General features: G+C 39.7%; 1 protein-coding gene across 1 annotated transcript in view; it reads left to right on the top strand.

The window, feature by feature from the left end:
* Positions 1 to 12,954, top strand: part of LOC120999212 (titin homolog) — a 946,165-nt gene that overhangs the window by 28,130 nt on the left and 905,081 nt on the right. The window contains exon 6 of the mRNA XM_040430085.1: positions 11,180 to 11,239. Within this exon, the coding sequence (XP_040286019.1) occupies positions 11,180 to 11,239 (60 nt within the window). The remainder of the gene's footprint in view (positions 1 to 11,179; positions 11,240 to 12,954) is intronic.

Below are 12,954 nucleotides of genomic sequence, written 5' to 3'. Positions count from 1 at the left end.
AATGCATTCCAATACAGAAGTATTGGAATGCATTGTAAAGGATTAGACCCCCAAAAGTTCAAGTCCCAAAGTGGGACAAAAAAGAAAGAGAAAAAAAAGTTGAAAAAATAAAGTTTTCCCCCCAAAAAATTAAAAGTTTCAAGTAAAAATAAACAAAAACATCATTTTCCCCAAATAAAGTAAAAAAAAAATGGTAAAAAATAGGGGAAAAAAAAGAATACATATTAGGTATCGACGCGTCCATATTGACCGGCTCTATAAACATATCACATGACCTAACCCCTCAGATGAACACTGTAAAAAATAAAAACTGCTAAATTAACAATTTTTTTGTCACCTTACATTACAAAAAGTACAACAGCAAGCGATAAAAAAGGCGTTTGCCCACCAAAATAGTACCAATCTAACCGTCACCTCATCCCACAAAAAATAAGCCCCTACCTGAAACAATCGCCCAAAAAATAAAAAAACTATGGCTCAGAATATGGAGACACTAAAACATAATTTTTTTTGTTTTAAAAAAGCTGTTATTGTGTAAAACTTACATAAATAAAAAAAAGTATACATATTAGGTATCGCCGCGTCCATATCGACCGGCTCTATAAACATATCACATGACCTAACCCCTCAGATGAACATCGTAAAAAATAAAAAATAAAAACTGTGCTAAATAAACAATTTTTTTGTCACCTTACATCACAAAAAGTGTAATAGCAAGCGATCAAAAAGTCATATGCACCCCAAAATAGTGCCAATCAAACCGTCATCTCATCCCGCAAAAAATGAGACACTACCTAATATAATCGCCCAAAAACTGATAAAAACTATGGCTCTCAGTATATTGAGACACTAAAACATGATTTTTTTTTTGGTTTCAAATATGATATTATTGTGTAAAACTTACATAAATAAAAAAAAGTATACATATTAGGTATCGCCGCATCCGTTTTGACCGGCTCTATAAAAATATCACATGACCTAACCCTTCAGATGAACACCGTAAAAAAAAAATTCATAGTGACTGCTAAATAAACCATTTTTTGTCACCTTACATCACAAAAAGTGTAATAGCAAGCGATCAAAAATTCACACGCACCCCAAAATAGTGCCAATAAAACCGTCATCTCATCCCACAAAAATCCTACCCTACCCAAGGTAATCGCCCAAAAACTGAAAAAATTATTGTTCTCAGACTATGGAAACACTAAAACATGATTTTTTTTGCTTCAAAAATGAAATCATTGTGTAAAACTTACATAAATAAAAAAAAGGATACATATTAGGTATTGCCGCGTCCGTATCGACCGGCTCCATAAAATTATCACATGATATTACCCCTCAGATGAACACTGTAAAAAAAATTAAATAGAAACTGTGCTAAATAAACCATTTTTTGTCACCTTACATCACAAAAAGTGTAATAGCAAGCGATCAAAAAGTCACACGCACCCCAAAATAGTGCCAATAAAACCATCATCTCATCCTGCAAAAATCATACCCTACCCAAGGTAATCACCCAAAAATTAAAAAAAATTATGGCTCTCAGACTATGGAAACACTAAAACATGATTTTTTTTGCTTCAAAAAAGAAATCATTGTGTAAAACTTACATAAATAAAAAAAAGTATACATATTAGGTATCGCCGCATCCGTGACAACATGGTCTATAAAAATATCACATGCTCTAACCTGTCAGATGAATGTTCTAAGTAACAAAAAATAAAAACAGTGCCAAAACAGCTATTTCTTGTTATTTTGCCTCACAAAAAGTGTAATATCGAGCAACCAAAAATCATATGTACCCTAAACTAGTACCAACAATACTGCCACCCTATCCCGTAGTTTCTAAAATGGGGCCACTTTTTTGGAGTTTCTACTCTAGGGGTGCATCAGGGGGGCTTCAAATGGGACATGGTGTAAAAAAAAAAACAGTCCAGCAAAATTTGCCTTCCAAAAACCGTATGGCATTCCTTTCGTTCTGCGCCCTGCCGTGTGCCCGTACAGCTGTTTACGACCACATATGGGGTGTTTCTGTAAACTACAGAATCAGGGCCAGAAATATTGAGTTTTGTTTAGCTGTTAACCCTTGCTTTGTTACTGGTAAAAATGTATTAAAATGGAAAATTTGCCAAAAAATTTAAATTCTGAAATTTCATCTCCATTTGCCAATATCTCTTGTGGAACACCTAAAGGGTTAATGATGTTTGTAAAATATGTTTTGAATACCTTGAGGGGTGTAGTTTCTTAGATGGGGTCACTTTTATGGAGTTTCTACTCTAGGGTTGCATCAGGGGGGCTTCAAATGGGACATGGTGTAAAAAAAAACAGTCCAGCAAAATCTGCCTTCCAAAAACCGTATGGCATTCCTTTCCTTCTGCGCCCTGCTGTGTGCCCTTACAGTAGTTTACGACCACATATGGGGTGTTTCTGAAAACTACAGAATCAGGGCCATAAATATTGAGTTTTGTTTGGCTGTTAACCCTTGCTTTGTAAAAGTTAAAAAATTATTAAAATGGAAAATCTGCCAAAAATGTGAAATTTTGAAATTGTATCTCTATTTTCCATTAATTCTTGTGGAACACCTAAAGAGTTAATGACGTTTGTAAAATCAGTTTTGAATACCTTGAGGGGTGTAGTTTCTTAGATGGGGTCAGTTTTATTGAGTTTCTACTCTAGGGGTGCATCAGGGGGGCTTCAAATGGGACATGGTGTAAAAAAAAACAGTCCAGCAAAACCTGCCTTCCAAAAACCGTATGGCATTCCTTTCCTTCTGCGCCCTGCCGTATGCCTGTACAGCGGTTTACTACCACATATGGGGTGTTTCTGTAAACTACAGAATCAGGGCCATAAATATTGAGTTTGGTTTGGCTGTTAACCCTTGCTTTGTAGCTGGAAAAAAAATATTAAAATGGAAAATTTGCCAAAAAAGTGAAATTTTGAAATTGGATCTCTATTTTCCATTAATTCTTGTGGAACACCTAAAGGGTTAACAACGTTTGTAAAATCAGTTTTGAATACCTTGAGGGGTGTAGTTTATAGAATGGGGTCATTTTTGGGTGGTTTCTATTATGTAAGCCTCGCAAAGTGACTTCAGACCTGAACTGGTCCCTAAAAATTGGGTTTTTGAAAATTTCTGAAAAATTTCAAGATTTGCTTCTAAACTTCTAAGCCTTGTAACATCCCCAAAAAATATAATATCATTCCCAAAATGATCCAAACATGAAGTAGACATATGGGGAATGTAAAGTAAAAACAATTTTTGGAGGTATTACTATGTATTATAGAAGTAGAGAAATTGAAACTTTGAAATTTGCAATTTTTGAAATTTTTTAGGTAAATTTGGTATTTTCTTATAAATAAAAATGAACTTTTTTTTACTTAATTTTACCAGTGTCATGAAGTACAATATACTGACGAACAATATGTGACGAAAAAACAATCTCAGAATAACCTGGATAAGTCAAAGCGTTTTAAAGTTATCAGCAAGTGACACTGGTTAGATTTGCAAAAAATGGCCAAGTCCAGAAGGTGAAATAGGGCCGAGTCTTTAAGGGGTTAAACATATGTATTTAATATATATTTGTAGTGGCCTGCAGTAAAATGGATATCCAATGACCGCCTAATATACCTCCAGCCACACTATCACTTGATGTTTTCTGTCCGGTGAATGAATAATTTTTGGGGCCTGTAGTCCACTGGCCTGCAGTAAAATTGATATTTGTTGACCGTCTAACATACCTCCGGCCACAAAATCACTTGATCTTTTCTATACGGTAAAAGCATATTTTTTGGAGCCTGTAATCTAACTGGCCAACAGTAAAATTGTTATACGGTGACCACCTAATGTACCTCCAGACACATTATCAATTGTTCTTTTCTGTCCGGTGAATGAAAAATTTTTGGGTCTGCATTATAATTGATATCCATTTACCGTCTAATATACCTGCGGCCACATAATCACTTGATCTTTTATGTACGGTGACTGCATAATTTTTGTGGCCTGTAATCTAACTGGCCAACAGTAAAATTGTTATATGGTGAGCGCCTAAAGTACCTCCAGCCACATTATCAATTGTTCTTTTCTGTCCGGTGAATGAATAATTTTAGGGGCCTGTAGTCCAATGGCCTGCAGTAAAATTGATATCCATTGACCATCTAATATGCCTCCAGCCATTTGCAGTGTTCAAATAATTGTGCTATAAGCTGTGCAAATAAACTGGTGTTGTATATATGGAGTATATTGTCAAACATTACAAAAAGTTAGTTATAATTATAACTGGAATTCCATTTCAAAGATTTTGATTACAGTATTGTTCAATATACTTAATAAAGGAAATGACATTAAAAAGCAGAATAAAGGATTTGACTCATTAGAGTTTGCAATTACAATATAGAAACAATAAGATAAAATACATAAGATCAGCTGAACATACTAGAGAATATTTACAGGAAAGGTACAGCTCTTCAGAAGAGCTTTTTATTGCGTCTTCCTTTGTGTCTGTGTAAGTGTTTCATGTAAAAAAATAAATAAAAATGTTGCACAATTTCAGCGGCTTCCTTGCTTCAAGTCAAGGTAAGCACGCCCTCTAACCGTCCCCCATTTGTTAGATACAGCCTGCAGTGCGGCCAGGATAGCATAAGTCTCGTTCATGCACAGTGCGCTTCTTGTTAAGGTGCAATTCTGTCTCCGGGGGGGTTAGACATCTATTGTCTGCCACATACAATGCTGTCTTGACACCTTTTTCTGGGAGGTCATTATTACCTACTGATTCCGAATAGGATAATGGAATCAACACCTTTGACCCCATGCTGGGTATAATTACCAGATGTTGATTCAGTTACATATTTATTCCCAGAGAATTCTTGTACAGTCACTCAGAATTGAGTAAGCTTGTTGGAAGAACGAGTGAAACGTTTTCAAGAAATCTACAGTAAGTCCAGTTGCCTTGATTTATTCTTTACAGATAATTCTGTGTCCGGCTGCCGCTCATTTGATCCTGGCCGCACTGCAGGCTGTCAATCTAACAGAAAAAGGGATGATTAGGGGGCATGCTTGCCTTGATTTGAAACAAGGAAGCCGCTGCCCCCTTAACTTCAAGCTGACCGACAAGATAGCGATGATGGCGCTTAAAACATAGTTTTTTGATTCTATGGAGTATCAGATTACCGGATCAAACATATGATAATTAACAGACTAGGGGCTACTATGAGGTAATGCTGGCAGTTTTATATGCGTTTTTGAGGTGATAGGTTCCCTTTAAGTGCTGTTCTGCGGTGAAGTTACATTGTACTTCAAACGTTTTTGCAATGTGTTATTTAATTTTAATTTAACTCTTTTATTATACAGTATGTCAGACAGACAAGTGACAGGCCCTTCAAAGGGAACGGGCAGTGGCCAAAATGTTTCTGTCGCAGGCAGAAGTAGCAGCAGAATAGGAGGTGGCAGCAGGAGTCCCAGCAAGACGCATGAGCTCAAAGTGTCATATAGCAGTTGTGTCTTGACCAGCAACCCAGCGGTGCTTGAATGGTTGACTCATTATTCGGCTTCGTAGCAAGTGACATCAGATACCCCCAGCCAAGAGTCGGCATGTTCCTCTGACACAACGCTTTGTTGGCATGGCTCGGGACAGAGGCCCTGTGCCCCCAATTGTCCTTAACCTGCTTCTGTCATTTTATGTTCCCTCAACGCGAGAAGTATTATATGCCATAGGCTCTGCTCCACTTTTCAGCAAAGACGAGCTACTAGAGTACAGTCAGCAGCTACTGCCCAGCCAGGATCTGGAGGAGACATCTGCTGCTTCCTTCGGTAGGCAGGCAAGTAGTGATGATGAGAGTAAAGTGGGAGCTGGTGTTTCGAGCGGTCAGACTCCTGGCCTTGAGACCGATGAGGGGCACATTAGTGATGTGCAGACAGTAGTAGATGATGATGTAGCTGATCGCACTTGGGAGCCGGGTGAAGAAGGGGCTTCACCATCATCGGGAAAAGATGGTAGCAGCTTGCACGAGAGGCAGAGGCTGAGCCAGCAAGGTGGTAGCTAGTGTTGGGCACGAATATTCGAAATGCGAATTTTAATCACAAATATCGCCACTTTGAGAATTTGCGAAGATTTTGAATATAGTGCTATATATTCATATTCGCGAATATTCAATATATTTTTTTTTTATCTGAACCCATGAGCCCTCCCAGCTTCTTGATTGTGGGCCAATGAGAAGGCTGCAATGTCTTTGCCTGAGCTTAGCAACATCCCTAGCAATCAATAGGAAAGTTGCCTACCCCTTACTATATAAGAACCTCCCCAGCAGCCATTTTCTGAGAGAGACAGCAGTGTCATTGCTGTGCTCTGTGCTTTGCTATGTCATTGCATTAGATAGTTAGTTAGCTCATATATATAATACAGATAGTTAGTGTGAGATAGGCAGTGGAGGTTAGATAGTGATATAGTGTAGCTGATAGGTTCTGCTGTTCATATATACATGCTACAGACTTAGTGCTGTGGTGTCGAAGTTCACAACAATACTTAGTGCGCCAATCAGTAATATATAGTCAGACCTGCTAAAATTTTAAGTTGCACGTTTTGAGCCAAAATATGTGCATCATTAATTGCCGATTTGTGCAATCGCAAATCTATTGGAGCTCTCTATATGCATATAAAGCTATTGTAATGTTCTGCCATGTCAACCATTTTCTCCAGTCTCAGGAAACTTCTAGCAGCTTGAAAAAGGTAGCAAAAGTGACCCACACCTGTATTGCGTGCGCAATACGTTCATATTACATTGCCAATTTTCGCAATAAAGAAAATAATGGCAAATTCTCAAATTCTCAAATTTATGCTGAATATTCTGCAAAATATTTGCGAAATATCGCAAATTCGAATATTGCCCCTTCTGCTCATCACTAGTGGTAGCATGGCCGTGAGTCAGCAGGGTGGCAGCAGTGGGAGGTCGAGAGCCAAACCCTCTTCGCAGGAGCCTACCTGACTGGAAAGTATTGATACAGGGGTTCACGGAGGCAGTAGTAGCAGGCATACAGTGCGGAGTGTTGGGGGGAAAATTGTATACTCGGCGGTGTATCCGTTTTTTGTTAAGCCGCCAGAGGAGGTTAGCATGGCCATTTGCCGAATTTGTGGTCAGAAGGTGAAGCTTGGCCAGGGTACCAATGCTGCATAAAAATATGGAGAACAGTGGCTCTGATGTGGTGGTCCAGCCTGATGCAGAAACCGCTGCATCACCCAGTGGCACGCACCCGGTTTCATGCAGTCAAGGCTCCACCACCTCAGCTGAAGGGAGCTGTCTGTCCTTCTCATCATCTACTGGTTCTGATGCTCCTGCTCCTCGTCCTCCTACTCCTCATCAGTCATTTCATCAGCAATCGAACACTGAAGTGATTGCCAAGAGACAACAATATGCGTGCACTCATCCAATGGCGCAGAAGCTGAACATGCTCCTGGCCAAGTTTCTGGTGCTGCAGTCCCTCCCTTTCCAAGTGCTGGACTCTGCACCTTTCAGATAACTGATGGCTTGTGCTAAGTCGAGGTGGAGAGTCCCAATGCTACTGCCAGCTCACCACTATGTCACTGGGCCACTCTGTTGTCCCCTTATGCTGCTCCTACCTCACCACTCTGTGGTCTCCTTATGTTGCTGCCATCTCCCCACTCTATCGCCGGACCACTCTGTGGTCTCCTCATGCTGCTGCCAGCTCACCACTATGTCACAGGGCCACTCTGTGGTCTTCTCATGCTGCTGTCACCTCACCACTCTGTGGCCTCCTCATGCTGCTGCCACCTCATCACTCTGTGGTCTCCTCATGCTGCTGACATCTCACCACTCTGTCTTCTCCTTATGCTTCTGCCACCTCACGACTATGTTAATGGGCCCCTCTGTGGTCTCCTTATGCTTCTGCCCGCCCACCACTATGTCACTGGGCACTCTGTGGTCTCCTCATGCTGCTGCCACCTCCCCTCTCTGTCACTGGGCCACTCTGTGGTCTCCTCATGCTGCTGCCAGCTCACCACTATGTCAAAGGAGCACTCTGTGGTTTCCTCATACTGCTTCCACCTCACCACTATGTCACTGGGTCACTCTGTGGTCACTTCATGCTACTGACAGCTCACCACTATGTCACTGGGCCACTCTGTTGTCTCCTCATGCTGCTACGACCTCACCACTCTATGGTCTCCTCATGTTGCTGCCTCCTTCCCACTCTGTCACCGGGCCACTATGAGATCTCTTCATGCTGCTCCCAGCTCACCACTATGTCACTGGACCACTCTGTGGTCACTTCATCCTACTGCCAGCTCACCACATGTCACTGGGCCACTCTGTTGTCTCTTCATGCTGCTGCTACCTACCCATTCTGTCATTGGGCCACTCTGTGGTCTCCTCATGCTGCTGCCACCTTACCACTCTGTGGTCTCCTCATGCTGCTGCCACCTCCCCTCTCTGTCACTGGGCCACTATGTGGTCTCCTCATGCTTCTTCCAGCTCACCACTATGTCAAAGGACCACTCTGTGGTCTCCTCATGCTGCTGCCACCTCACCACTATGTCACTGGGCCACTCTGTTGTCTCCTCATGCTGCTACCACCTCACCACTCTATGGTCTCCTCCTGTTGCTGCCACCTCTCCACTCTGTCACTGGGCCACTATGAGGTCTCCTCATGCTGCTTCCAGCTCACCACTATGTCACTGGACCACTCTGTGGTCACTTCATCCTACTGCCAGCTCACCACATCTCATTGGGCCACTCTGTTGTCTCCTCATGCTGCTGCTACCTCACCACCCTGTGGTCTCCTTATGTTGCTGCCACCTCCTCACTCTGTCACTGGACCACTCTGTGGTTTCCTCATGCTGCTGCCAGCTCCCAACTCTGTGGCCTCCTCATGTTGCTGCCACCTCACCACTCTGTGATCTCCTCATCCTGCTGCTACCTCACCACTCTGTCACTGGGCCACTCTGTGGACTTCTCATGCTGTTCCCACCCTCCCCACTCCATGACTGAGCCACTATTTTGCCTTTTTGGTCTGGATGACATCACCATTTTTTGACCCTTCTTCTGATATATCAGAAGGAAGCAAAAATATGACAGACAAAGGATCCTGTCTATGTAGCAACTGTAAGGCCTCTATGACATGGTCCCTATTTTGCATCAGAATTAGCTTATGACTTGCTAGCAAAAAGCAGAAGTTGGTACAAAACACAGAAGACATGCAAAGATTCCATTCACCTGTCATCTCTGTTTCGGATCTACTCATGTTTTTTTTTTTGGGCTTTAGCAATATTGATGGATTACTGACCAAATGCTGACCGAGTTGAGGTGGATGCTCAACAGACAGGATCTGTGTTTTGGTGGTCATTGTTCTGTCGGTTCAGAGGAAGGGCAAAATAATCAGTGATGTCAACACAAACTTACTGCTGACACCCTCTCCACTCTGTTAGGGGGCTCTACAAGCATCTATAAACATTTAAAGGAACAGGTTCTGTAGAAATATATGTGGAATTAGCTGACAACGGTGTAAAAGGAGTGTGCTCTTTCACGCTTTAGTAGGATCTTGTGCCTCTGTGCGGTTGTTTATACCTGGCGATAACATTGACCTGTAAGGCTGAGCTCACATTTGAGTTATTTGGTCAGTTTTGGCCCGATGAAGTGTGCAGTGATTCTAAGAGCGACTTACTCACAGTATTATTTCACTATCACAGCAGACTCCCTATGAATGTTTCTGCAAGTCATACTGTTCTACACCACTATACAGGCTCTCTGCAGCCAGGAAATAGCTGTTTTTTAACGAGATTCGCCACAAATAAATTTGGATCAAATCTAATCTTTTTGTAAATTTCGGTGTACCGACAAATTGAATTTTTTTGAAATTTGCACATCTGTAATCATTGCCATGGCCATGTAAACATCCCAAATGCTGGTACTATTAAAATATAAAAGTATTTAGACTGTACAGTGATCATTGTACTGGGCAAAAAAAATAAAAATAGATTTTTCTCATTTTGTTTATTGCCTCTCCTCCTAAAAAAATTAACAAAAAGTGATCAAAAAGCCATACAGACTCCAAAATGCTGGTACTATTAAAATATAAAAGTATTTAGACTGTATAGTGATTATTGTACTGGGGGAAAAAAAATGGCTTTTTCTCATTTTCTTTATTGCTTCACCTCCTAAAATTTTTTACAAAAAGTGATCAAAAAGCCATACACACTCCAAAATAGTGTCAATAAAAAATTACAGATCGCCCTGAAACAAATGAAGCCCCCACAAAGCCCTGTAGACATAAATATAAAAAAACATATGGGGGTTAGAATATGGCAATGCAAAAAAAATATACAAATGGCTTTTTCTCGGTTTTTTCATGGTTTAACCTGCTAAAAAATTTAACAAAACACGATCAAAATGTCATACACACTCCAAAATGGTATTAAAAAAAAACAAAAAACTGATTGCCCGGAAACAAATGAGACTCCCACAAAGCCCTGTAGATCTAAATATAAAAAAAAATATTTGGGGGGTCATACGGCAATGGAAAGAAAAAAAACTGTTTTCTTTGACATTTTTATTTTTGTAAGTATTAAAACACAAGAAAACCATGTAGAATAAGAGAAAATTCGGATAAAGGGAATATGTCAGTTTTAGTGCATGGGGAATGCTCAGAAAACTGCAGTGGAATTGCATTTTTTTTTCCAATTTCCTCCCATTTGGAATGTTTTTTCCAGCCTATAGCTACATGGTATGCAATAAATTATTGTGCCATTAAAAATTATGACTTGTCCCAGAAAAAATAAATAAAAAAATCATACAGCTATGTGAATGGAAAGGCAGTGAGTAAAAATGAAAATGCAAAAACAGAAAATTGCTCAGTCTTTAACAGGTTAATGCCTAATATGATCTAATAGAAGACCATGTTAAGGATCCCATAGTTTCTATATTCCTATTCCCTCTTCTTAGTTGTGCCTTGCTTAGTTAATTCTATATTCAAGGTAGGTTCATTTTAAAACAAAACATGTAAAATACAGTTTACAGCAATTCAGCTTTTTCCTTGATTCTGGCGTTACACGGCACTTCATTTTCTATAGCTTGTAACCACTGTACTGCATGTATTTTTCTTTCTTGTTGAGGATAAGTCATCTTGATGTATCCATTTCTGTTGATTGGTATTTTTTCCTTTTTGTTCTATTAGATCAGTATCAGTTCTGTCGCTATGTGGTTGACATGTATGCTCACGGGGATTTATACACAGGTATTTCTTAAAGTCTTTGTGCGCTGGCTTAATATTCAATGCTTTTCTGAAAGGATAAACTTACCTTCTCATTTAATTCCTTGTGGATAAACTGCTGCCACAGAGAAAACTCTCTAATAAAGACAAGAAGTTGAAGCTAATTGTGTCTAAATCTTGCCAGATAAAGCTTTTGAAAAATTCTTATTAATGGGGTTTACCTGTCATACAAGTCTAATTAAAAGCTTGTGTGCAGTGATAACTCTTCTATTTTACAAGCAGCATTCTCTCATACTGCACATTATAGTGAAACAAATCATTCCAGTCGGATGGAAGAACGCTTCCTCTAATTAGTCTCATCTTCCTCCGAGAAACTTTCTGTGCTATCCATTTTTTATCCACAAGACTAAAAGACTTTCTTTTACGTTTACTAATAGTTGCTATACCATATTGTGTTCCACATAAAATGTTTATGGCTGTGCATGTGAATGAGCCTAATAGCATGTTTAAAGAATAAGTATATGCCAATACAGATATAAATATAGTAGAGCTGAATATTACTCTACACTATTTACTCATTGTAATAATATTCTAAATTTACCTGGAGTCCTATCTGAAATTTTATAACACATCATTGTCATTTCACCAAATTAATTCCATTTCAAATTAAGCTTCTCTCTTTAATATTTTATATTCTATTATTCCCTAACTGGCTGGGTAACTTTAGTTAAAAGACACGGGACAGAAATTTTGGTTGAAAACTTTGGTGTACACAACTGGGAAAAACTGAGAATGGCAAGACACGTTAACAACCTATGGGATTAAAGGCTATGATGCCACTATCCATACCTGTGCCCACCATTGGCTATACGAATTAAGAAATATTCTGTAAAGAATTGAATTATTAGCAAACAAGGTGGTTGGAGATGGGTCCAATGGTCATTGAAAGGGTTCAAAGAGTTAACAAACACAACAGTTATCTTTCTTGGGTGTAAAAAGCACATTTTAATCCTTGAAACGAGAACACAGAGTTGTAGGGAGACTATTTTCCAGGCAATGCTCCATGATAAAAAGTATATAAATTAACTCATACCAACCAAAACAAGAAATAGATGTGCCTAGTTTGGTTAGTATGAGTTAATTATTTGTATGCCAATGCCAAGAATAGAACCTACAGAGAGAAAGTATAATGGAGAGATTATGTTGTACTTATTCTTTCTTTGGGCTCCTCGTTTTGGACTCCAGGCTTTGGCTTGCGAAATGCTGATGCAAAATTCTGAAGAAAAAACTTCCACGTGAAAGTGACAGTATTTGGTGCAACTTCCTGGGGCAGTTTTTGAAGCCAGAACTTGGTCTGAATAAAAATATCATTTTCTTATAAACTTACCATACCTCTATTTAGGGCTCACTCTGGCATTGGCTTTGAAAGCTGCATCAAAATGGCACACATTAAAACACCTCCAAATTCGGCAATTTTTGTCAAGTGTCACTTGGAAACAAATAGAGCATACTCATGATTACTTCAAATAGACAGGCCTATAAACTTCATCTAGGGTGTGAGGAAGTCTTGGCATACCTGCCATCTGTCATCTCTGTCAACAGTATTTGAACATTTAACAAGAAGAACAGTTCTGCAGGAAGCGCCACTCTCTCTTTCAAAATGGCAGAGCCCCCACTTTACACCATTGTTCAATAGAGGGGTTCTTAGGACCAAATGGTATTCTTCCTGTGACAGATCC

The sequence above is a fragment of the Bufo bufo genome, chromosome 4 (genome assembly GCF_905171765.1).
Source record: "Bufo bufo chromosome 4, aBufBuf1.1, whole genome shotgun sequence".
Taxonomy (NCBI): domain Eukaryota; kingdom Metazoa; phylum Chordata; class Amphibia; order Anura; family Bufonidae; genus Bufo; species Bufo bufo.
Note: the sequence above shows the minus strand (reverse complement) of the source record. Positions and strands in the feature narration are given on the sequence as shown.